The 24,988-nt window shown below is 47.6% G+C and overlaps 1 protein-coding gene across 1 annotated transcript in view; it reads left to right on the top strand.

Moving 5' to 3' along the window:
- The first annotated feature begins 3,455 nt into the window (after positions 1-3,455).
- The window catches only part of ARHGAP45 (Rho GTPase activating protein 45), a 35,818-nt gene continuing 14,285 nt past the window's right edge, over positions 3,456-24,988 (top strand). The window contains exons 1-14 of the mRNA XM_033136915.1: positions 3,456-3,590; positions 4,833-5,130; positions 9,925-10,068; positions 11,328-11,412; positions 12,545-12,617; positions 13,668-13,746; positions 14,975-15,112; positions 16,015-16,079; positions 17,380-17,490; positions 18,722-18,802; positions 18,937-19,125; positions 20,757-20,894; positions 23,317-23,507; positions 24,833-24,975. Of these exons, the coding sequence (XP_032992806.1) occupies positions 3,468-3,590; positions 4,833-5,130; positions 9,925-10,068; positions 11,328-11,412; positions 12,545-12,617; positions 13,668-13,746; positions 14,975-15,112; positions 16,015-16,079; positions 17,380-17,490; positions 18,722-18,802; positions 18,937-19,125; positions 20,757-20,894; positions 23,317-23,507; positions 24,833-24,975 (1,858 nt within the window). The 5' untranslated portion in view covers positions 3,456-3,467. The remainder of the gene's footprint in view (positions 3,591-4,832; positions 5,131-9,924; positions 10,069-11,327; positions 11,413-12,544; positions 12,618-13,667; positions 13,747-14,974; positions 15,113-16,014; positions 16,080-17,379; positions 17,491-18,721; positions 18,803-18,936; positions 19,126-20,756; positions 20,895-23,316; positions 23,508-24,832; positions 24,976-24,988) is intronic.

Raw genomic sequence — 24,988 nt, 5'->3', positions numbered from 1 at the left:
CGCCAGGCACTCCTGTCTTCTCCTCCCAACTAGGTAATAATAATAATCATTCTTTTTTTTTTATGCCGCACATCTGACTGGGTTGCCCCAGCCTTCCGTATATGTGGGCTTCCGACATATATATAAAAACATAATAAAACATTTTTTTTTTAAAGGCAAAATACAGACGGCTCACAGCTCTCTCCTGCAGGTTGCGGCCCGCAAACCGGGGGGTTAGGGAGACAAGAGGAATCGGGCTAAATCCGGCCTAAAAAGGGGGCAGAAATTTAAAAAAAAAAAACGAAAAACAGAGGGAGGGATTCTGCAAGTACAACTTCCTCTCTGTTCTTAACCACGCTCTCTCTCACACACCGACCTTTTCCTGTGCAGATTTGAAGGGTGTGTGTGTGTTTCAGACAAAAAAACTGAGCCAGGAAGTAAGCTTGCAAAGCGTGTGCTTTGAGCCGCAGGGGCGAATCCTGAGCCCATTTGGCACCCGGAAACGCCATTTTTGGGGGGAGGTCCGGTCCGTCGGATGGCGGGGAAGGCAACCCCTGTCCGGTGAAGCCACCCCGGGGTGCTGACCGCCTGGAACGGCGTTGGGGGCCCAGAGGGAACCATGTTCTCGAGGAAGAAGCGGGAGCTGATCAAGACGCCGTCGATTTCGAAGAAGGGCCGGGGAGGAAGTCCTGTCCCACCGTCCTCTCTGGTGAGTAACGGTTGCATCCTCGGGGCATTGTGAAACGGGGGGGGGGACCAACCCCGGGCGGCATTTTCACAAGAGGTCGCACGGCTGCGCCTCCCCTCTGGCCGCACGTCGCCCGACGGCTCACATCAGCCGTTCATTGGCTCCGACTCGCCCCGAAAAAGGGCGCTGTGGGTTTGGGGGAAAGGTTCAGGGCGGCTCAAATGTTTCAGGGGACGGAGCAAGTCCTCTGCGGAGAAAAGGTCGTGTCTTTTTTTTGGGGGGGGGGGCTTCTTAGCTTAGAGAAAAGGTAGCGGTAGCAATAGCAATAGCAATAGCAATAATAATAATAATTTGTTTGTACCCTGGGTTGCTCCAACCACTCTGGGCAGCTTCCAGCATATATAAAAACATGGCAAACCATTAAACTTTGAAATAATAAAAATAATAATAATTTGTTTGTACCCTGGGTTGCTCCAACTACTCTGGGCAGCTTCCGGCATATATAAAAACATGGCAAACCATTAAACTTTGAAATAATAATAATAATAATAATAATAATAATAATAATTTATTTGTACCCTGGGTTGCTCCAACTACTCTGGGCAGCTTCTGGCATATATAAAAACATGGCAAACCATTAAACTTTGAAATAATAATAATAATAATAATAATAATAATAATAATAATAATTTATTTGTACCCTGGGTTGCTCCAACTACTCTGGGCAGCTTCCACCATATATAAAAACATGGCAAACCATTAAACTTTGAAATAATAATAATAATAATAATAATAATAATAATAATAATAATAATAATAATTTATTTGTACCCTGGGTTGCTCCAACTACTCTGGGCAGCTTCCGGCATATAAAAAAACATGGCAAACCATTAAACTTTGAAATAGTAATAAAAACAGTAATAATTTATTTGTACCCTGGGTTGCCCCAGCTAGCGTCTTCCAGCATATATAAAAACACAGCAAGACATTAAACCAGGCTTCCTCAACCTCGGCCCTCCAGATGTTTTGGGACTACAACTCCCATGATCCCTAGCTAGCAAGACCAGTGGTCAGGGATGATGGGAATTGTAGTCTCAAAACACCTGGAGGGCCGAGGAAGCCTGCACTAAGCCTTGAAAATGTCAGGAGACCTATTAAAACGACCCACGGCATGGAGAAAACGGGGTAGAGGGACGTTTTCCTCCATCCCCAATAGCACTAAAAGTCGTGGTCAAGTTCTCAAGAGTGGATAAAAGAAAAGTGTTCCTTCACGCAGCGCTTAGTTAATCGGTGGAACTCGCTGCAGCAGGAAACAGCGACAACCACCAAAATGGGTATATACATGATATTTGAAATATATTTTTTTCTTTTGGTTTTTTTAAAGTTATAAATAGAAAAAAAAATTAATCATTCATCAAGGAAACAGTTTATAAGAAGTAAAGAAGGAGGTCAGGTACAAGATAAAGGAAATCTTTTATTTTGTAGTTTGTATTGTTTTATGCTATGTTCAAGGGACGCAGGCTGTGGGTTAAACCACTGAGCCTAGGGCTTGCCGGTCAGAAGGTCGGCGGTTCGAATCCCCGCAATGACGGGGTGAGCTTCCGTTGCTCGGTCCCTGCTCCTGCCAAGCTAGCAGTTCAAAAGCACGTCAAAGTGCAAGCAGATAAATACAGGTGAAATTCGAAAAATTAGACTATCGTGCAAAGGTTCATTTCTTTCAAAAATTCAACTTAAAAGTTGAAACTTATATAGGAGATAGACTCATGACATGCAAAGCGAGATACGTCAAGCCTTTATTTGTTATAATTGTGATGATATGGCATACAGCTGATGAGAACCCCAAATTCACAATCTCAATTTTGGGGTTTTCATCAGCTGTGCACCATAACCATCACAATTATAACAAGCAAAGGCTTGACGTATCTCGCTTTGCATGTCATGAGTCCATCTCGTATATTAAACTCCAGTAGCTAATGAAAAATGGACGTTTCCACAATATTCTAATTTTTCGAGTTTCACCTGTAGGTACCGCTCCGGCGGGAAGGTAAACGGCGTTTCCGTGCACTGACTGCTCTGTTTCGCCAGAAGCGGCTTAGTCCTGCTGGCCACGTGACCCGGAAGCTGGACGCCGGCTCCCTTGGCCAGTAAAGCGAGATGAGCGCCGCAACCCCAGAGTCGTCCGCGACTGGACCTAACGGTCAGGGGTCCCTTTACCATTTTTTATATGCTATATGGTCATTGATGGACCTCATAGGTATCTCAAGCCATTTGCACATCTGGCTTATTTGTGAGGCATAGGAATTCGTTCATTTCCCCCCCAAAAAAATATACACTCCGGCCCCCCACATGGCCTGAGGGACGGTGGACCGGCCCACAGCTGAAAAAGCTCTCTGACCCCTGCTTTAAAGAATAAAGCGAAATACGACGGCATCATCTGGGTCTGACACCACCCCACACACATACTTTCTTTTTTATTTATGTTCGGTTTTGCACAATTCAGGGCTGCAGCCGAGCCCCGAAAGAGGAAGCCGCCTGAGCCACCTTCCTCCTGGCTCAGTTTGTGGCTTTTTTCCTCCCGCCCGCCCCTTCTAAGAAGCAGCGGGTTGGGGAGAGTTTACTGAGCAAAAACACAAAAACCCACAAGGTTTCCAGAAGCAAGCATGGGTGGGGCGGATCTCTGAACCCGCCTCGGCGCTGGAGGGGCGCCCTAGGCCTTGGAAATCACCCGCACCGCCCTCTCCGCCTTGTGGGGCTGCTGTGTTTTTTGGGGGGTGGGGGTGGCGGCTGCCGGATCGTGGCCATGCACGGCAACCGGGGCAAAAGCAGCTACAGCCCGTATTCGGCCGGGCTGCGGAGGAAAGTCTCGAAGGCCGGGGGCCACGTCTTGGAGACCGTCTCCAACCGAGCCAGCGTTTGGCTGAAGGTACTTTTCGGCAAACTCTCGGCGGGTTTTCGGAAGGGCGCCGAGGGAGGTGGATCTCGGGGCTGTGGGTTCGAGTCCCGATGTCCCTTGAGCTCCCGCCCAGCATTTAAAGCGCCTTTCGATCCCTTTATAGACAGGGTGGAGCACCCGGTGGAAAGGGATAGCGAAACCGTTCCCGGGCCTCTGTTCCGGCGACCGAAAAGACACGTCACGCGAGGAAAGCGGCGTGGGGAGGGAGGAGGGCGAGCTCAGACAGCGCTCGTTTTGTTAAAATTGGGGAGTCTTGCAGGGTTTTAACAGCGATGGGAAGTATGGATAATTGAGAACGATTCGAAATCCGGATAAATATTGACATACTGTTGTAAATAATACCATTAGGGCCCACGGAAGGGATTGGGGTGTGTGGGGGAGACGGTCAGGAGATTCAGAGCAATCTCGATATTTGGATCCGGAACTGGTTTTTCGGTGTATGTTTTTATGCTTTTTGAAATCAAGTTGAAAAATTGTACGAGGAAAGAAAAGAAAAGAAGGAAGGAAGGAAGGAAGGAAAAGAAACAGAAACAGAGGTTTTATACAGAGGCCAGCTGGGAGGGGAACAGTTCAGAATTGGGGTGCCCATTTTAAGAACATATATTGGGGGGCAGGTAAGCTCCACCCCAAATAATTGATCACATGACACAGTGCATGCACACACCATTTGAATGACAATGTCCATCAATTTGGGGAGGGGGGCGGCCCCCTCAAATTTTTGTTTGGGGAGGGGGCAAAGAGTTGGCACCTATGGTTCAGGAAGCATTGATGGGTCTAGTCACGTCAGGTGAAAGGCGACTGGTCTCTGTAAGCCAGGGGTCAGCAACCTTTTTCAGCCGTGGGCCGGTCCACCGTCCCTCAGACCATGTGGGGGGCCGGACTGTATTTTGAAAAAATAAAATAAAAAAGAACGAATTCCTATGCCCCACAAATAAGTTGGTGATCCGGGTGCCTATTGCTTCTTCCAAGGCGTTCCGAAGTTGGTGGGGCCAAAGGTTCCGAGTTCTAGTCCCGCCCTGAGTGATCCGGGTGCCTATTGGTTCTTCCAAGGCGTTCCGAAGCCGGTGGGGCCAAAGGTTCCGAGTTCTAGTCCCGCCCTGAGTGATCCGGGTGCCTATTGGTTCCTCCAAGTCGCTCCGAAGCTGGTGGGGCCAAAGGTTCTGAGTTCTAGTCCCGCCCTGAGTGACCAGAGTGCCTTTTGCTTCTCCCAAGGAGCTGCCGCGGCGCGATGGCCTGGACTCCTCGACCTCCAGCCTGGCGGACCTCTCCGCGCCGACCCCGGCGGGCACGCTCAAACGGCCCACCAGCCTCAGCCGCCACGCCAGCGCCGCCGGGTTCCCCCTCTCGCCGGCCGTCCCCCGGAGCCTGGGCAAGGCCGCCAAGGCCTACAGCCCCTGCGATGGCGGCGAGGGCAGCCTGACGGAGCCGGAGGACATCTCGCAGCTGCTGGCCGACGTGGCTCGCTTTGCCGAGCGCCTGGAGAAGCTGAGGGACGTGGTCCTCCGGGAGGGTAAGTGGTCTGGGGTCGAAGTTTGAGGGAAGGGCTCAATGTCCCAGTTTCGATTCCCAGCAGCATGAGGACTAGAAACTTGCTCTGTGTTTGACACCGCAAACTCCACGATTCAATGTCAGGGCGTTGGATGCCTGGCGGGGAGAAAGTCCCGTGTTCAGAAGCGGAGGCCCGAGAATCAGAGATGAGTCCGGCTGGTGAATAAATAATAATAATAATAATAATAATAATAATAATAATAATAATATTTACACCCTGCCCATCTGGCTGTGTTTCCCCAGCCAGAATATTCCCAACAGAATATTGAAAACACAATATAAGGCATCAAAAACTTCCCTGAACCTGCCTTCAGATCATCATCATTTTAAATCTGTATCCCGTCTTTCTACCTTACAATACTCAAGGCAGGTTTACAAGCCGAAGAAACAAAAATTGCACGCCTTTTAACAATCTAATGCATTTCAAAAATGTGGTAATAAAACAAAACTTTTAAACAAACAACCTACATCAAAAAAGTAACATTCAGCAATCGTTCGAACGGTATAAAGTTATAATATCAACATATAAAAGTTAAACAGAAATCCACTCTCAACAGTTACAATGAATATTTTCTAAACTATAATCGTAAGGAGGTGTCTTCTGAAAGTCAGATAGTTGTTTATTTCCTTGATATCTGAAGTTCCCACAGGGCGGGAGCCACCACCGAGAAGGCCCTCTGTCTAGTTCCCTGCAATCTCGCTTCTCGCAGGGAGGGAACCGCCAGAAGGCCCTCGGGAGATGGGACCCAGGCGTCCGGGCTGGACGATGGGGGTGGAGACGCTCCTTCAGGTCTACCTCTATTTAGTAGCCAGCAATAAATCACACTGACCGAGCTGGGGTTCAACTCTTTATTAGCAAGAACACGGATCTGCGCTGTGGACTGTCTGGCCTAATGAGCGCAGCAGCTCATCCCTGGGAGTTCTGGCCTCATGGATGATGATGATGATGATGATGATGATAATAATAATAATAATAATAATAATAATAATTTTTATTATTTATACCCCACCCATCTGGCTGGGTGTCCCCAGCCACTCTGGGCAGCTTCCAACGCAATATTAAAATGCAATAATCTATTAAACATTAAAAGCTTCCCTAAACAGGGCTGCCTTCAGACGTCTTCTAAAAGTCAGATAGTTGTTTATCTCCTTGACATCCGCTGGGCGGGCGCCACCACCGAGAAGGCCCTCTGCCTCAACAGTTACAATAAGTATTTTCTAAACTATAATCATAAGAAGGTGTCTTCTAAAAGTCAGATAGTTGTTTATCTCCTTGACATCCGCTGGGCGGGCGCCACCACCGAGAAGGCCCTCTGCCTGGTTCCCTGTAACCTCGCTTCTCGCAGGGAGGGAACTGCCAGAAGGCCCTCGGGGATGGGACCCAGGCGTCCGGGCCGGACGATGGGGGGTGGAGACGCTCCTTCAAGGATAATGGGCCGTTTGGGGCTTTTCCGGGGTCAGCACCAACCCTTTGAATTGTGCTTGGAAACGTACTCTTGCCACATCGAGTCCTGTCCCCCTCCGGGTATCATTGGAGGAATGTCTCTGGTTCGAAGAGGCATTCTCTCCTGGAAAAAGGGGAGTGCCTCTTCTTGCGTCCAGGGTTGGGGAAGCCCTTTCGGATGATGCTGGACTCCAGCTCCCATCATCCTCAACGTTCAAGGATGATGGGATTTGGAGTTACCCCATGACTCAAAACTGCGGGGATCTGGAGCATGATTTCAGGACATAATAATTATAATTATAATTATTGTTTCCACGTTGCCAATAAATGTTTCATTTCCGTTTGCCAGTAGCAAACCGTGGATTGCACCAGAAAAAACAAAACAACCCGTTCCTTCTGTTTTTGACATTTAGTCATCGCACCGCACATCCTATTCTGAATGACAAACGTTGATTTTTTTAAAAAGGGCTGTTTGTTTGAAAAACAGCAACATGGGATCGGTCACTGAAGGAGAGGGGAGGAATGCAAAACTGCTTTTCTCCGACCAGCTTTCCACGTTCGTTTTCTCTTTTAAAAGGGATTCCCCTTAAATCCTCTCCTCTCGAGAGCAGGCGTGCAGCCCTCCTTTGCATATGTCGGCGAGCATGTGCAGAGTTCTCTGGCTCCCCCTCTGCCCTGCTCCTCCTAGGCTCACTCTCAAATTCCTCCTTTTACGCCGGGGTCTGGTTTCGCTGGACCGGCAGCCCAAACTGGCACAAAGCGCTTTTCCCGACGCTCCTGTTTAGATCCCAAGCATCATAAGGACTAGAACCTTGCTTTTTCTTTTCCGTTTCGCTTTAGGGTTGTAGCACAGCGCCAAACGCCTACGCCCTGCGTGCGAAAACGCCCAGCGTCTCCCGGCAGGGCGGCACACGTTCCCTTCCCTGCGGCCTTGGGGAGTGGCTGCCAGTCCGTGTAGGCGCTATTGAGCTAGATGGGACCCGGCGGGCCCTGACTTGGCAGCTTTGCAGGGAAAGGAGAGACAGGCCCTCCTGGTTTTGCAACCGCCAGCTGGGGACAGAGAGGGGGTAGCGGTTGCCACATCAGACGGTGGCAAGAGAGAGTTTCCTGCCTCTATTTTCATCCGTCTCCCTTTCCTGTTTACGCCGAGCCCGCGGCAGCTGCCAGCACCCTGATAAACCCTTCGCGGGTGTGTCAGGGCGCACATCAGCCTCGCCGCAATGTCCCCGGACTCCCTCGAGCAACGGGCTTGCAGTTGTGTGCCACTGCGGCGCAGCGGGCCCGCGAGGCCCGGGTTCGAATCCCGACTCAACCACGAAACACGGAAACCACGAAGCTCACCGAGCGGCCTTGGGGGAACGGGTCGGCCGCTGCCTCTTTCAGCCTAACCGACCTCCCAGGGTTGTTGTGTGGGATCGCATGCGGGCTAGCCCCTGGGAGACCAGGGTTCGAATCCCGACTAAGCCACAATGATCTCTTGTGGGGGGGGGGAGTCAATTTCCTCTCAGCCGCCTAAACCTACCTGGCAGGGTTGTTGCAGGATTCGTTGAGGAAGGGGGTGAACCGTGTAGGGGACAGGAAAAGGTGGAAATACAAATGCTAAAAGTAAATAAAACATATTGGGGAAAATTGCCCAAAAACAGCAACAACAACAACGCCAAAAGCACGTTTGTCAAAGCTGCATAAAAGATGGGAATTTGCACTAATATCCTGCTGAGTTTCCGTGAGGGTTTAATTTGTTTTCTTTTGTTTTGATTGCAAACGGGTGCGAAATGTGCAGAACCCAGTTTAAAAACTGGAGAAATTAGGAGCGAAACCCAACGATCGCTCCTTCCTTCCCTAGTGGTGAGAATGCACAGAAACAATGGAGGCAGAAGATGCAATCTGGACGGGGGGGGGGGTGGTTTAGGGATGGGGGTCAGCGGTCAAGCGGGTTATCTCAAATGCCGCAGGAGGGGGTCACTTCCTTCTCTCCAACTTCCCTTCCTGGATGTAAACAGGAAGGCAAACACTCCGGAGAAGACCTTGGACAGGGAGAGGTTGCCAACTTACCAGGGAGGGAGGGTGGGGGAACTGGGCTATGCTTTGCCCCAAAGAATTGTGGGAACTGTAGTTTGCTCTGCCCCCAAATAATTGTGGGAACTGTAGTTTGGGGGTGGGGACATGCTCTGCCCCAAAGAAGTATGGGAGCTGTAGTTTGGGGCGCATGCTCTGCCCCAAAGAATTATGGGAGGTGTAGTTTGCTCTGCCCCAAATAATTGTGGGAGCTGTAGTTTGGGGTGGGGACATGCTCTGCCCCAAAGAATTATGGGAGCTGTAGTTTGCTCTGCCTCAAATAATTGTGGGAGCTGTAGTTTGGGGTGGGGACATGTTCTGCCCCAAAGAAGTATGGGAGCTGTAGTTTGGGGCGCATGCTCTGCACCCAAAGAAGTATGGGAGCTGTAGTTTGGGGCGCATGCTCTGCACCCAAAGAATTATGGGAGTTGTAGTTTGCTCTGCCCCCAAAGAATTGTGGGAACTGTAGTTTGGGGCACATGCTCTGCCCCAAAGAAGTATGGGAGCTGTAGTTTCCCATCATGACGTCCTGTAAAAAGAATCTTGGGAAATGTAGTTTAAGGTGTGCTGAAAGTTGAAAAGGAAAGCCTTATTTCCCCCCAACACAGAGAACTACAATTCCCAGAGGGTTGTTTTTTTAGGTGTTTTTTTTCGCAATACAGATTGATTGTTAAACCGCTCTGGGTAATATAGCTCTCTGGGGGAATAGGGGGCCTCGCATCCCCACGGTCACCCAGTGAGCTTCATGGCGGAGCGGGGATCCTAATCTCCCAAGCTCTCATCCGGCGCTCTAACCACTACACCGCCACTGCCTCCCAAAATAGCGGCTGGATTTCTTATCCCGTTCAAAAACTGCACAACTCTCCTTTCCCAAGGGGCAGATGATAATCAAATTGTGGGTTCCGGGACTTGTGGGGAGGAAGGCAGGGAGCCCAAGAGCAGGTGAGAGGCAGAAACAAATCTTGGAACTATAGTGTTGGGAAGGGACCCAAGGGTCATCTATCCCAACCCCCTGAAACGCAGAAATACGCAGCTGCCTTAGATGGGGATCGAACCTGCCACCTTACCGTTATCAGCAGAGCTATTTGGGGGGGGGGTGTCCATTCTAGTTTTCTCCTCCCTGCCGAGTGCTTCAAGGTGGGCTGCTGCACCAGCAGCACGACAGGCAGAAATCCAACAGGCGCGGCGCGTGCTACGATCGCGCCGGCGGGCCGTAACCAGCAGGGTTTTTTTTCTCCCTCTCTCTCGCTTTTGCAGACGGGCTGGAGTCCCGGCGGGCGCTGGCCCACGAGAGCCTCGGGGACGCCTTGCGGATCCTGCGGCAGGTCATCTGCAAATACCCTCTGCTCAACACGCTTGAGACGCTGACCGCGGCGGGGACGCTCATCTCCAAGGTCAAAGGTCGGTTGCGCGCTCTGCCCGGGGAAGGAAGGCGCGTTTTGCAAAATGACGCACCGGCTGAAATTTCGCACTTCCCCAAAACTCTCCTTCATTTTTTAAAAATATCTATGCTTTTCAGATATGTGCATTTCGCTGATTCTACATTCGTCTCGACATTTCAAAACTTGACTTCCTTCCCCGTCTTTTCTGCGGTTCCTTGCATTTATTCTTAATATCTCTGCATATCTATATCAATATCCTTATCTCTGCATATCTCTGCATATCCATATTCTTACCATCTCTGCATATCCATATCCATATCCTTATCTCTGCAAATCGCCATATCAATTTTTGTAAGAATGTATGGGATTTACAATACAAGACAATGATTCCTATACAACTTTGCAGGTAGGTGGCAAGGTTTTTTAACTCTGTTATATCTCAAAAAAAGGCGCTGTGGCCAACTACACGACCACTAATACTTTTGTTTTCTGCTCCTTGGTTGCAATTTTAAAACTTGTATTTGTGTTGTGGTTTGATTCCCTGTGACTCTAGGGTCTATGGTATGCTGTAACTTTATGTTAGATAATCCATATTTTATGTTTTTATGGGCTTACAGCCACAATAAATTTGAATTTGAATTTGAAATGTATGGGAGTATATTAAATTGCATTTTTTAAATTTATTTCCTTTATATATATATATATCTATACAGGTGAAACTCGAAAAATTAGAATATCGTGGAAAGGTCCATTTCTTTCAGAAATTCAACTTAAAAGGTGAAACTAATATATGAGATAGACTCGTGACATGCAAAGCGAGATATGTCAAGCCTTTGTTTGTTATAATTATGATGGTTATGGCATACAGCGGATGAGAACCCAAAATTCACATTTTCAACTTTCGGGTTTTCATCAAATGCATGCCACAATCATCACAATTATAACAAGCAAAGGCTTGGCGTATCTCGCTTTGCATGTCATGAGTCTATCTCATATATTAAACTCCAGTAGCTAATGAAAACAATTGCTTACAGGTGAAACTTGAAAAATTAGAATATCATGGAAAAGTCCATTTATGAAATGAACTGTCCCACGATATTCTAATTTTTCGAGTTTCACCTGTACGTAAATGGACTTATCCGTGATATTCTAATTTTTCGAGTTTCACCTGTATGCATATTTGTTCTCTCATTCCCCCTCCTGTGTGTCACTTTATTTCTTCATCGTTGTAATTCTTCCAATGAAGATATTAATTTTTTTAAAAAAATTAATCCGTAGGTTTCCATTACGAGTCCAACAACGAAGCAGACAAGCGAGAATTCGAAAAGGCCCTGGAGATGATTGCCGTTTCATTCAGCAGCACGTAAGAAGATGACTTTTTTGTGCTTTCCCTAAAGGAGCATGCTTCCGGGTTGTAGAATCGGAGGGGGACCTTTAGAGGGCATCCATCTCAACCCCGACTCAGGGGAGGAAAATTTGGGGTTAGAGGCGGCTGTCCGGCCTTTGATTGAGGTTACAACAGCTTTTAAACATCCGGCGACACCAGGTGGTTAAAGAGCTGCAATAAGGGGTTGACCGCAGAACCTGGGCACCCTAAACATTTTCCTAGGTATATAGTGACTTTTGTGGGGTTGAATCAGAAGGTGATTTTGGTCACTGGGTATGATAATTTTTTTAATTTTTTTTTTTGGGGGGGAGATGTTAAATTAACGCCAAGGTGACGCTACCTGGAGATGATTTGGGGTTTGTGAATGAGGAGGAACGTGGTTTTTGGAACAAGGGACTCAGCCATGCAGCCGCCAAAAGTAATGTGCATTTTAAGTGCACTGTACAAAAGTAACACTAGGTGGCAATGGTGAGCTTATGGCAAATTCAATGTATTTTTTCAAAAAAGTATTTTCGGCATGATCGGTTCCGGGAGCTGTGCGGGGTGAGAGGGGGGGGGCTATTGGATTGTTGTTTTTATTTTTATTATGCATTTTCTGTTTTTTACATCTTGATTTTGGAGGGACGCGGGCGCCGCTGTGGGTTAAACCACAGAGCCTAGGGCTTGCCGATCGGAAGGTCGGCGGTTCAAATCCCCGCCATGACGGGGTGAGCTCCCGTTGCTCGGTCCCTGCTCCTGCCCACCTAGCAGTTCGAAAGCACATCAAAGTGCAAGTAGATAAATAGGTACCGCTCCGGCGGGAAGGTAAACGGCGTTTCCGTGCGCTGCTCTGGTTCGCCAGAAGTGGCTTAGTCCTGCTGGCCACATGACCCGGAAGCTGGACGCCGGATCCCTCGGCCAGTAAAGCGAGATGAGCGCCGCAACCCCAGAGTCGTCCGCGACTGGACCTAACGGTCAGGGGTCCCTTTACCTTTAGATTCCACCCTGGTCTGTTGGGTGATTAATTGAGGCGAACGAACCACAGCGGTTTGGGGCAAAGTGCTAAATTAATGTGCTTGTTTCCTCCCTTGCTTTGCTTTATAAACGTGCTGTTTCTTCCCCCAACCAGAGTCTCCGAATTCCTCATGGGGGAAGTGGATAGCAGCACCCTTCTCTCCATCCCTCCTAGCGACCACAACCAGGTGAGGCGTCCCAGCTAATGAATGAATGAATGAATGAAATCCTTATAGCTCAGAGCTATAAGCCGTCACAATTGGCCACAAAGCGTAGAATACCAATAATTGGTTTGAAACTGAACCGCAAGAACAGCAAAGCAAACATACAGAAATGCAAGATAGATAGATAGATAGATAGATAGATAGATAGATAGATAGATAGATAGATATTATTACGGCCATTGGCCCATCACTACAGAAATGCAAAATTCATGCCTGCGTAAGTTATATGATGATGATGATGATGATGATGATAATAATAATAATAATAATAATAATCCGTTCCAAGCTTTTAAAAGCAACCCTTAAAACAGCAACTGAACCTGAATTTTACTCTCTAACGAAACCACTGACCCATAAAATGAAAGCAATAATCAATGTGCTGTACTATAAAATAAATAAGAATAGTATTGTAGAAGAGAAAATATTAAAATTAATTCTTTTTCTTACCTGCACTGATGATAGTCATTGTTTGGAGGGGGGCGGGGCTTTTTTATCCATTTCCGCAGTCACACAATCCGCCAGTCAGTAGCAGAACTGGGTTCCGCACGGTCACAAAAACAAATGAAAAAGCCTCAAAAAGAAAAACGCTAAATAAATAGCGAACACAAAAGTGCCCAACTTAATCCGCTCCGGAAGTCCGTTCGACTTCCAAATTGTTCGGAAACCAAGGCGCGGCTTCCGATTGGCGCCGGCGCCCCGGAAACGATAGCCGGCAACCGCATCGGATGTTTGGCTTCCGAAAAAACGTTTGAAAACCAGAACACTTACTTCCCGGTTTTCGGTGTTTGGGAACCAAGGCGTTTGAGAACCAAGACACCACTGTAAATGATTTATACCCCAGGCCTTTTTCCTTGGGACTGGGGTGTTTTTGCCAGGCTGTAACACTTCCCTGAACTACAATAACTCCCAGATCAAAGATATTTAGATGTGTGTGTGTGTTTGTGTGCATCTCCGACTTTCGCGTGCTTGGAAATTCCTCGGTCGTAAGGCTAACTGCATTTTCTCGCCCCCCAGTCTATGGAAAATCTTTACGGGGGAATTCCTGGGCAAGGCGGCGAAGGGATATCAGACGGCATGGAAGGTTTCACTTCGAGTAAGTGCGAGTCTCCGCCGCGGATTTCTGGCCTGACCTGCCCTTTTCACCAATGCGCACCGGTTTCACTCATGTTTGCGCATTGATCCAACACCCCACGAATGGGACCTTGATAGGGCTGTAGATAATCGAACACTCCTTTCGTGGGCGACAGCACGCTGGGGTTCCAGAGGGTAGCCCCCCTCTGTGCTAAAATGCATATGGAAACTTTATCTGAAGAAGTGTGCATGCACACGAAAGCTCATACCAGGAACAAACTTAGTTGGTCTCTAAGGTGCTACTGGAAGGAATTTTTTCATTTTTCATTTTGTTTTGACTATGGCAGACCAACACGGCTTGTTGTTGTTCAGTCGTTCAGTCATGTCAGACTCTTGGTGACCCCATGGACCAGAGCACGCCAGGCACGCCTATCCTTCACTGCCTCTCGCAGTTTGGTCAGACTCATGCCAGTTGCTTCGAGAACACTGTCCAACCATCTCATCCTCTGTCGTCCCCTTCTCCTTGCGCCCTCCATCTTTCCCAACATCAGGGTCTTTTCCAGGGAGTCTTCTCTTCTCATGAGGTGGCCAAAGTACTGGAGCCTCAACTTCAGGATCTGTCCTTCTAGTGAGCACTCAGGGCTGATTTCCTTGAGAATGGATAGGTTGGATCTTCTTGCAGTCCATGGGACTCTCAAGAGTCTCCTCCAGCACCAGAATTCAAAAGCATCCATTCTTCGGCAATCGGCCTTCTTTATGGTCCAGCTCTCACTTCCGTACATTACTACTGGGAAAACCATAGCTTTAACTATACGGACCTTTGTCGGCAAGGTGATGTCTTTGCTTTTTAAGATGCTGTCTAGGTTTGTCACTGCTTTTCTCCCAAGAAGCAGGCGTCTTTTAATTTCGTGACTGCTGTCACCATCTGCAGTGACCATGGAGCCCAAGAAAGTGAAATCTCTCACTGCCTCCATTTCTTCCCCTTCTATTTGCCAGGAGGTGATGGGACCAGTGGCCGTGATCTTAGTTTTTTTGATGTTGAGCTTCAGACCATATTTTGCGCTTTCCTCTTTCACCCTCATTAAAAGGTTCTTCGATTCCTCCTCACTTTCTACCTACCTGTAAATGAAAACTTTGGTTCCTCTAAAAACTGGACGTATGTTCATGCCTAAAGGTAAAGGTAAAGGGACACCTGACCATTAGGTAGCCCCTTCTTACGTTCCGTGCCTCTCCTCCGCTTCCCTCCCCAGTCCGTCTGTCGGCCGAAGAGGTGGACGTCCTTCTGCAGAGGTGCGAGGGAGGGGTCGAGGCGGCTCTCCATTACGCCAAGAACGTCTCAAAGTATATGAAGGATCTTATGTATTACCTGGAGAAGAGGACAGCCCTAGGTGAGCAGGGCAAGGGAGCGAGGGAACTGGCAGGGATTTCCTATCCTCTGTTGTGGACAGTGCCGGATTTACGTTTAAGCTAAACAAAGCTATAGCTTTGGGCCCCTCTCTCTTGAGGGCTCCCAAAAAAAATTAAAGGGAAAAAACACCTGAATGCACATTTCCAAAAGGTAAGATAAGAAACAAATAAAGTAAAACCTGCATCCAGCAACAGTGTTTTGTGTTGTGTAGGCTCCTGTGATGTAAGTCATGGGCCCCGCCTGCTAGCCTGCTCCCTAAAATATCACCAGTTTGCTCCTTTCTATATATAGGGTGCCTACATTCTGCATGCGCAAATGGCTTGAGATACCTATGAGGTCCGTAAATGACCATATAGCATATATTCCACACAAAAAACAGCGGCAATTTGTGTTTTGTGTTGCGTAGGCTCCTAGGATGTAAGTCATGGCCCCCGCCTGCTAGACTGCTCCCTAAAATATCACGGGTTTGCTCCTTTCTATATATAGGGTGCCTACATTCTGCATGGACTGGCTGCATGGCATCTCCATTATGCCCCAAATTCACCATTAACCTACAAGTGTTATTCCAGTCCTGCTAACCGTTTTAATTGTTTGCAATGTTCCCCCCCCCTCTTTAGATAAATTATAAATTTTCTCCATTCCTTATTTTGATCTCCCCGATTTCTGATTCTTCCGGTCATTTTTGCCAGTTCAGCACAATCCATCGACTTAATCTGCCGTCCTTTTCTGAAAATTATGTTTAAAAGAATATCTTGGACTCCCAGGTCCTAGTCTGAAACAATAACCCAGGGAAGGGAAATCTAGAGTTTGCAAGAAAGGTGTTTTTTTAAATACATATTTTTATTTTAAAAAATACACTCTCTTTTCCCTCCCTCTGCCCAGAGATGGAGTTTGCCAAGGGTCTTCAGAAGATGGTTAATTCCTGCAAACAGACCATCAGCCAGGAGGTAAGACCGCCATCCCATAATGCAGTGGGGTGTGGCTATTTCTGAATTTATTATGACCCATAGTGCCACCCGCGTCTCTTCCAGCGGAACATTAGCCATTTGCTTTAACTATGAATTCATCAATTGCCTAGCTCTAGGGCCATTCCATGAAAAATGAACCTGATAAGAATGCTAGATGAGTGCTGGACTTTGGCGAGGAAGATTCCAAACGCGCAGTCTGACCATTTTTTTTAAAGCTCAAGACAAAAGAAGTTTAGTTTATGGACCTCCTTTTCAAAAGTCCACCCACGTAGTCTTCACAGTTAAAAGTTTTCTGATGGTTGTCCCACCCGTGGCAGCATTTCCCCCTTAATTTCGCATCGTTAAATTTCTTAAACCTGATTCCTGATTGCACGGTTGTAACCAATAAACATCGTTTTAAACAGATATGCTGAGTTCATCACGGATCCACCTCCCAACTCACAGAGTTTTTCCATAAATCAAACTTATCTCAAGCTCCATGTCCTTTTTTTGTCCCCCACCCGTGACAATACTTTAGCATTTAATAAAATTGTCAAAAATATCCATAAAAATAATTTTAAAAAATTAGCAAAACGTTCAGTATCTTATTAAGAACGTAGTTTAAATTTTGGTTGTTTATTTTTTTTAATATCTCTCTTTATTATTTAAAAAAAGTACACATACAAACACAAATACACATAGACACATACACAAACACACAAAATAAACATATACATACTGCTATCCTTTTATTTTCTTATTTACAAATAAATTCTTGTACCTCCAATTATCCTTATTGCATTTCACACTATTATATTTATGTCGCGTACAGTTATAGATTTCATTTACAAATCATATTTTTCCATCCTTAAGTCTCTATTAATTACTTTAAAGGTTCAGACAGCATCTGCCATTAGGATTCCACTTATACCGCTATTCCTTAAGTATTCTTTAAATATCCTCCACTCCTTCCATACTTCCTGGGTCATCTGTTTCCTAACTTTACCGGTACTTGGTTGTTAATTTTTATGTTTATTTACATTGTTACACATGTGTGGATACCAAAAAACACGGTCCAAGTGTCCCTCCCACCTGTGACAATGGGTCTTTGCACATAAATGACTTCTACGATGCTAAGCGATGCAAGATTTCTCTGTTTCATTCGGTCGGCACTGAGCAGAACTTAAGTTTCGGAGCAACTCCGTAGCAACAGGTTCGGAGGACCTGCGTTCTGCCTGCCTTCTGGTCCAGTCCTCTTCGCTCCTTGCACAAACTGACCCCCGTTTCCCCTCCTTTCCAGCCTTTCATGCCCTTTTTCTCCATCTACTCCCTTGCGCTGGAACAAGACGCAGAGTACGGGGTCAACTCCCAGCAAGCGGCCGTCACCTTGCGGTCGGAAACATTCCTGCAGGTAAGAGAGGAGCTGGTGGAAAGGGCTCCTTCCCTGTTTTTTTCAGATGTGGCGGCAGCGCCGGATTTGCGTATCAGCTAATCAATCAATCAATAGCTGAATTGGGTTCCACACAGTCACAAAAACAAATGAACCTCAAAAACGCAAAATAAACAGATTGGTTCAACAAAAGGGGATGGAAGTGGGGAATTTACACATTTCCCCCCCAGAGGATGCAGTGTTATCGATTATATCCTTGTCCCTTATAGTATTGTAAACTTGATTATGGACTTCAAAATTGGAATGCGTACTGAAAGCGATCACCAACCACTACTGCCGTCTATCAATTTAAAGTTTGGGAATGAAATCACCAATTGTAACATTACAGGACCTTGCCAACATAAACAAATGACCCAACTAAAATGGTCCCAAGAAATGAGTGCGGTAGTGGGGCAAAAACTTACAATCAATTTGAGAAAACAAGTGTTACTAAATTTAAAGAACATCAGTTCCCATAGGGATATTCTGAAAACCTATAATGAGATTTTTCAAATGTTCGTAGATCTTAATACTCCGCCTAAAATTTGGGCACTTAAACACAGCGCTAGCCCATGGTTTGATGATGAATGTTTCCAACTTAAAAGAAAACTCCGCCAAGCCTTCAAAAATAACCGTACCAAACTAGAACCCGCCTATTTAGATGAAAAAAGAAAACATCACTATATTCTGGCCGATAAGAAACAAAAATATGCCACCCAACAATGGTTACAGTTATTTGACTCAATTCAGAGTAAAAACAACAAAGCTTTCTGGATGCTAGTGTATGGAGGCCAGAAAGCCGACAATCAATTAACCCCTTCACCAATCACAGAATCGAAATGGTCCCAATATTTCACATCCGTATTTAACGATCTATATAACGAACGCAAAATAAACAGCAAAAACAAAAGCGTTCCGGAAGTCCGTTTGACTTCCCAAATGTTCGAAAACCAAGGAGCAGCTTCCGATTGGTGCAGGCGCCCCGGAAACAATAGCCGACAGCCGCATCGGACGTTTGGCTTCGGGAAATCATTTGGAAACTGGAACACTTACCTCTGGGTTTTCGGTGTTTGAGAACCAAGGCATTTGAGTACCAAGGCGTTTGAGAACCAACGTACCGGTGTATCGCTGTATGTTGAAAACCAGAAGTCGCTCAGCTCCACCCAAAGGACTTGGCCACTCCTCATCCCTCCCTGTTATTTTTCCTCTTCAGCTGCTGGCAACCAGGCGCCTTGAGCACGAGAAGCGCCGGAAAGAGGTCAAGGAGCAGTGGCACCGGGCTCAGCGGAAACTGGTGAGGATCTGGGGCTTTTGGGGGTTTACCTTCCCGCCGGAGTGGTACCTATTTATCTACTTGCGCTTTGACGTGCTTTCGAACTGCTAGGTGGGCAGGACTTAACTTGTGTGCCACCCCACCCCCCCAAATAGCAAGAGGCCGAGAGCAACCTGAGGAAAGCCCGGCAAATGTACATGCAGCGTTCGGAGGAGTCCGAAAAAGCCAAGCATGTGATGGTGAAAGCGGAAGAGGAGCAGTTGGGGTCCGGCGCCGGAAGCAGCACAGCTACCACTAAAGCGCTGGACAAGAAGAGGCGACTCGAGGAGGAAGCGAGGAACAAGGTGGGTGAGAAAGTTGGGAATGGGCCCCTGAAATTAGGGTCACGAATCTGTGCAGGGGAGGCTGATGTCCAATTTGCTATCCTTCAGAACCACAAAGACGGGAACCTGCGTTCCTTTTTTCTCTTAAAGTTTTCATTAATACTTTTCGGGTTCACGCATTTCATTAGTTTTGCAGTCAATTCGTCATTTCAAAACCTGACTTCCTTCTCCCCTCCCCTTTCTGCGGTTCCTTAAAACTGTTGTTGTTTTTTAAAAATATCTACTGCGTATCCAAATTCATTGCACATGCTCATTTAATTATCTGCTGTAAATAGATACAGTGGTACCTCTGGTTTCGAACGGGATCCATTCTGGAGGCCCGTTCGCAACACGAAAAGCCCGCAACCTCAAGCGCCGTATCTGCGCAGGTGTACGGCGCGATTTGGTGCTTGTGCACATGTGCGAAGCGCAATTTAGAGCTACTGCGCATGCATGAGCGGCGAAACCTGGAAGTAACCCTTTCCGGTACTTCCGGATCGCCGCGGGACGCAACCTGAAAAAACTAACATGAAGCAAACGGAACATGAGGTGTGGCTGTACACTTATGAAAACTGCAGGTTATTACGGTCATCCTGCTAACGTTTTTATCTGTTTCCAATTTTTCTGTAAATATTCGATAAGCCATTTCTATTCTTTTATAAAAGGTTTGTTATCTTGATTTCTTCTTGTTCTGGTAAGTTTCGCCATTTCTGCATATTCCATTGGAAGGTGATCTCGGCCGTTCTCAACTCAAAACATTATACAGCGGTCCCTTGGTTCTCAAACTAAATCCGTTCCGGAAGTCCGTTCCAAAACCAAAGCGTTCCAAAACCAAGGCGCGCTTTCCCATAGAAAGCAATGCAAAATGGATTAATCCATTCCAGACTTTTAAAAACGACCCCTAAAACATAAACTTAACATGAATTTTATTATCTAACGAGACCATTGACCCACAAAATGAAAGCAATAATCAGTGTACCACAAAATGAAAGCAATAATCAATGTACAGTATAATTGATTATAATAATCAATTATAAAATAATAATAAGACAGTATTGTAGATGATGAAAATGAATTTTTTCCCCTTCTCTGCACTGATGATAGTTTATTGTTTGGATTTTATCCATTTTCGCAGTGACAAAAAGTAATCTGAACTGGGTTCCGCACAGTTACAAAAGCAAATGAACCGGAAAAGCCACAAAAACACAAAATAAATGGCAAAAACAAAAGCGCCAAACTTAATCCGTTCCGGAAGTCCGTTTGACTTCCGAAATTTTCGGAAACAGAGGCACGGCTTCCGATTGGCGCAGGCGCCCCGGAAACAATAGCCGACAGCCGCGTCAAACGTTCGGCTTCCCAAAACTCGTTCGAAAACCGGAACACACACTTCCGCGTTTTCGGAGTTTGAAAACCAAAGTGTTTGAGAACCAAGGTGTTTGAGGACCAAGGTGTTGTTGTATCCTTTCCTCGTAGGGGACTTACTCCAGAAGCTTAAATGGTTAGGGTCAACCCCCCCCCCACTTTTATTTTGAGCTGAAATAACAGGGGGCTCCTGTCCTCGCTGCCCACCCCCTGCCCCTCTTGGCGACGCTAACTCTCCTTGCCCGCTCCAGGCCGACGAGGCGATGGCGACCTACCGGACGTGCATCGCCGACGCCAACACGCAGAAGCAGGAGCTGGAGGACACGAAAGTGACGGCCCTGCGGCAGCTCCACGAGGTGGTCAAGCAGAGCGACCAGATCATCAAATCGGTGGGTCTCTCGGGGGCTCGGAGCAGCTGCTTTGCCGACCTCCTGGCCGGCGCGCTTGCGGATGTCTCTTTGGCGCTATGAGGACTAGCAACTTGCTTTTTCTTTAAATGGCAACCTGTGCCCAACTTTGAGCCTTGGGCTTGGAAGGGAGCCGTGGGTCATCTAGTCCAACCCCCCCTGCAAGGCGGGGATCTCAGCTCAAGTACCCAAGAAAGACGGCCATGCCACCTCTGCTTAAAAACCTCCAAAGACGGAGAGCCAACCACCTCCTGATGGAGACCGTTCCGCTGTTGATAATGTTCCTTGCAAACCACACAGAGCTTTTCTTTTCTTTTTTTAAAAAGAATTTATTAGATTTTCCAATTAAAAAACAAACCAATTAAAGCCAATACAATACAATACATGGTTAAACATTCCAGATTCCCCCCTCTCCCACCGAGGGGAGCAACAGACACCAAACCCCCCTCTCACAGAGGTAGCAAAGATCATTTAACCACATATTTTCCAAATCATGACATGGAGCTGACCCTCCTCCCAGGCCAGTCAATTAAATTCCAATCTTTACTTCTTACAATGACTTCCTCATCCCCCCCCCTTACTGATTTCCAAATTATCACATCGTTCCAGATTTTCCCCCTTTAACTCTAATTTAAAATCCATCTCATCATTTTTTTCTATTTAACATTTCTCTACCTCCGCCTCAAAATACTTCCGTATTTTCTCATTATCTTAACCAAAATTTTCCATATTACTCGTACACCTACCTCCCTTGTGGTCCCAGAGTTTATCTTTCAAAGCCTTGTCCGTTATCGCAGTGTCCATATCCAATTGTCATAACCATAATGAAATACCATTTCATTTTAAATTCTGATATTTTACCCTATACCCTCCCTTTCGAAGAACCCGCCCCATGGGTCATAAAAAAAACAAAGTCCTGTAACTGTCCAACCACACAGAGCTATTCCCGCCATCGAGTGGCATATGAACCTTGTTAGATGAAGCAAAATTGTCCCTGTGCCAAGCAATCTTCCCGCTAGCAATAGGGTGACTTGCTGATAACCCCTGAGTCGACCCCACACAGCTGCCCCCCACACCGCACTCCCTAGAAGAGATGCCCGGCAGAGATTCCCACCATAGTTCTCCCTTCTTCCTATAGACATAAAAACTTAAGGCTGTCGTCACGCAGTCCCCCATTGCGTCACAACCCTGGAATTTCCACGAACTGAAACCCCGCAGGCTTAAGGGAAGAGGCAAACTTAGAAGACGTGTGGGGCAGAGAGGGGAAGCTCTGGGGGTTACTGTGTGGGGTCGGTGGGCAGGGGCGCAGTCCCTATATTTGATATGTAATGTTAATATTCTATATATTAACGCCACTGGAGATAGCTCAGTCGGTAGAGCGAGAGACTCTTAATCTCGGGGTCGTGAGTTCGAGCCCCACGTTGGGCAAGAGATTCCTGTGTTTCAGGGGGGTCAGACTAGAAGACCCTCGTGGTCCCTTCCACAATGCCTTGATGCCGATCCATTATGTGGGCGGGGAGGCGCTTTCCTGAGGGTAAAAGCCCTTCGACAGTAGATTCCCTCAAAGGCGGTGGGATCTCCTTCGCCGGGCGTTCTTAAGCCGAGGTGGGTCAGGGAGTCTTCAGCCGAGACTCCCGAGTCGCAGGGGGTTGGACTAGATGAACCCTGGGGATCCCAATTCCAACTCAACAATTCTAAGAGACTCCGGAGAGCCCAAAATATGGAACCTGATGGAATGCAACTGCTTTCCTTTGTTCTATCTTGAACTGGTGAGGAATCCTGCAATGCCCACAGACCATAACGTTCACATCCGTAGGGTCTAGAAAACTGTGCAGGAGTCGAGATCCTGGAGTTTTGTGTTGTTGATTTTTGCAATAAAACAGCCAAGAGTTCTGTGCTCACTTTGAATGGTGGTGTACACATAGCCTTTAGAATTGCCTCACTTTATTTTTTTAATAATAATAATAATAATAATAATAATAATAATAATAATGCATGGTAAATTTGATTTCTTGCTGGAAGCTGAATTATGCAAAGCTGACAACTTGCAGCTCTACACTTCCAACGATTCTGGGGTCGGATCAGAGGCGTAGCATGGGTTGCCAGTGCCCGGGGCCTCGGGGAGGGGAGGGGGATGGACGGAGTACGCATGTGCATTGCGACAACAGAGATAAGAAAAGAAGAGCTGTTCCGGTGTCTGGAGAGGTCGCTTCCCGGTTCGTTTTCAACAAAAAGCGCACAGCTGTGTCGGCACAGAACCAGGTGTCGAAATTCGGTGCCCCAAACAGTTCTGCATCCCTACGGGCACCACCTCACCACGCTACGCCACTGGGATGGATCAGACCTCCAGCTGCCTTTCCTCTTGACGTGTGTCCCTCCTTTTTTTCCCGTCTCTGCATTCCAGGCCACGATCTCCTTCTTCCAAACCATGCACATGCAGACGGCTCCTCTGCCCGTCTACTTCCAGACGCTCTGCGAGAGCAGCAAACTCTACGACCCCGGGCAGCAGTACGCGTCACACGTCAAGCAGCTGCAGCGGGGGGACGAGCCCGAGACGCAATACGACTTCGAGCCCTACGTCTCCAACAACAGCTGGTGGGTGGTCCCGGATTCGAATCCTGCCCCTGGCCCTTTCCAGTTCCCGAGGAAAGGCGCTCCGGGAGGTCAGAGGCAGAGAAAACTGCTCTGCATGCAGAAGGCCCCGGGTTCAACCCCCCCCCCATGGCGTTTCTGGGAAGGTTGGATAGCTCAGTAGATGGAACGTGAGAGTCGTCATCTCAGGGTTGCGGGTTCGAGCCCCACGTTGGGCAAAAAAAAAACCCAGCCTTGCAGGAGGTCAGACTAGATTGCCCTTGAGGTCACCTTCCGACGCTGCAATTCTATGATTTTAAAGGACTGTGCTTGTGTTCAGCTACAGCAGGCAACTTGACTCACATTGCTAAGCTTTGCGGCTGTAGCATTCGGTAATAATAATAATAATAATAATAATAATAATAATAATAATAATAATGTCAGATAGTTGTTTATTTCCTTGGCATCTGACGGGAGGGCGCCACCACTGAGAAGGCCCTCTGCCTGGTTCCCTGTAACCTCGCTTCTTGCAGGGAGGGAACTGCCAGAAGGCCCTCGGGGATGGGACCCAGGCGTCCGGGCTGGACGATGGGAGTGGAGACACTCCTCCAGGGATACTAGGCCATTTAGGGCTTTCAAGGTCAGCACCGACACTTTGAATTGTGCTCGGAAACATCCTGGGAGCCAATGCAGGTCTTTCAGGACCGGTGTGATATGGTCTCAGCGGCCACTCCCAGTCCCCAGTCTGGCTGCCGCATTCTGGATTAGTTGCAGTTTCCAGGTCACCTTCAAAGGTAGCCCCACGTAGAGCGCATTGCAGTAGTCCAAGCGGGAGATAACCAGAGCATTCACCACTCTGGCGAGACAGTCTGCGGGCAGGGAGGGTCTCATCCTGCGTACCAGATGGAGCTGCCCTGGACACAGAACTGACCTGCGCCTCCATGGACAGTTTAAATCTTTGTCTTTGGGCTCTTTCAATATATGCAATTTAGAAACCTCCTCTTCGTCTTGCTAGCTGAAAAACTAAGGTCATGGGAGCTGCCTTATACTGAGGCTCCGTGCACATCCATCAGTAGAGCACGAGGCCCTTCATCTCAGGGTCATGGGTTCGAGTCACACGTTGGGCAAAAGATTCCTGACTCGCTGGGGGTTGGACTAGATGACTCTCGGGGTCCCATCCAATTCTGCAATTCTACGATTCCAGGAAGGCCCCTGGCAAGCCTCTGCCCATCAGTTGTAGATGCTACTGGGCTAGAATTTCTCCCCAAGTGGGTAGCCCTGCCAATTTTGGCAACGGGTTGGGTTCGACGGACTCTCCCAAAATTTCTGAGGGTCTCCGGTCCCCACAGGTCTCCGCTGGCCCGGGCGAGAAAAAACAGCTACACCACCGGCGATTTCCCGGCAGCGAGCGGATCTGAAGCATCGGGCAAAGAGGCAGTGGCTTCGGAGGGCGATGGAGCCCAGAGCCGGCCGGGCAACCCCGAGCGACGAGGTGAGGCTTCTTT

Source organism: Lacerta agilis, chromosome 18, assembly GCF_009819535.1.
Source record: "Lacerta agilis isolate rLacAgi1 chromosome 18, rLacAgi1.pri, whole genome shotgun sequence".
NCBI lineage: Eukaryota > Metazoa > Chordata > Lepidosauria > Squamata > Lacertidae > Lacerta > Lacerta agilis.
This window is presented reverse-complemented; position numbering and strand designations above follow the sequence as displayed.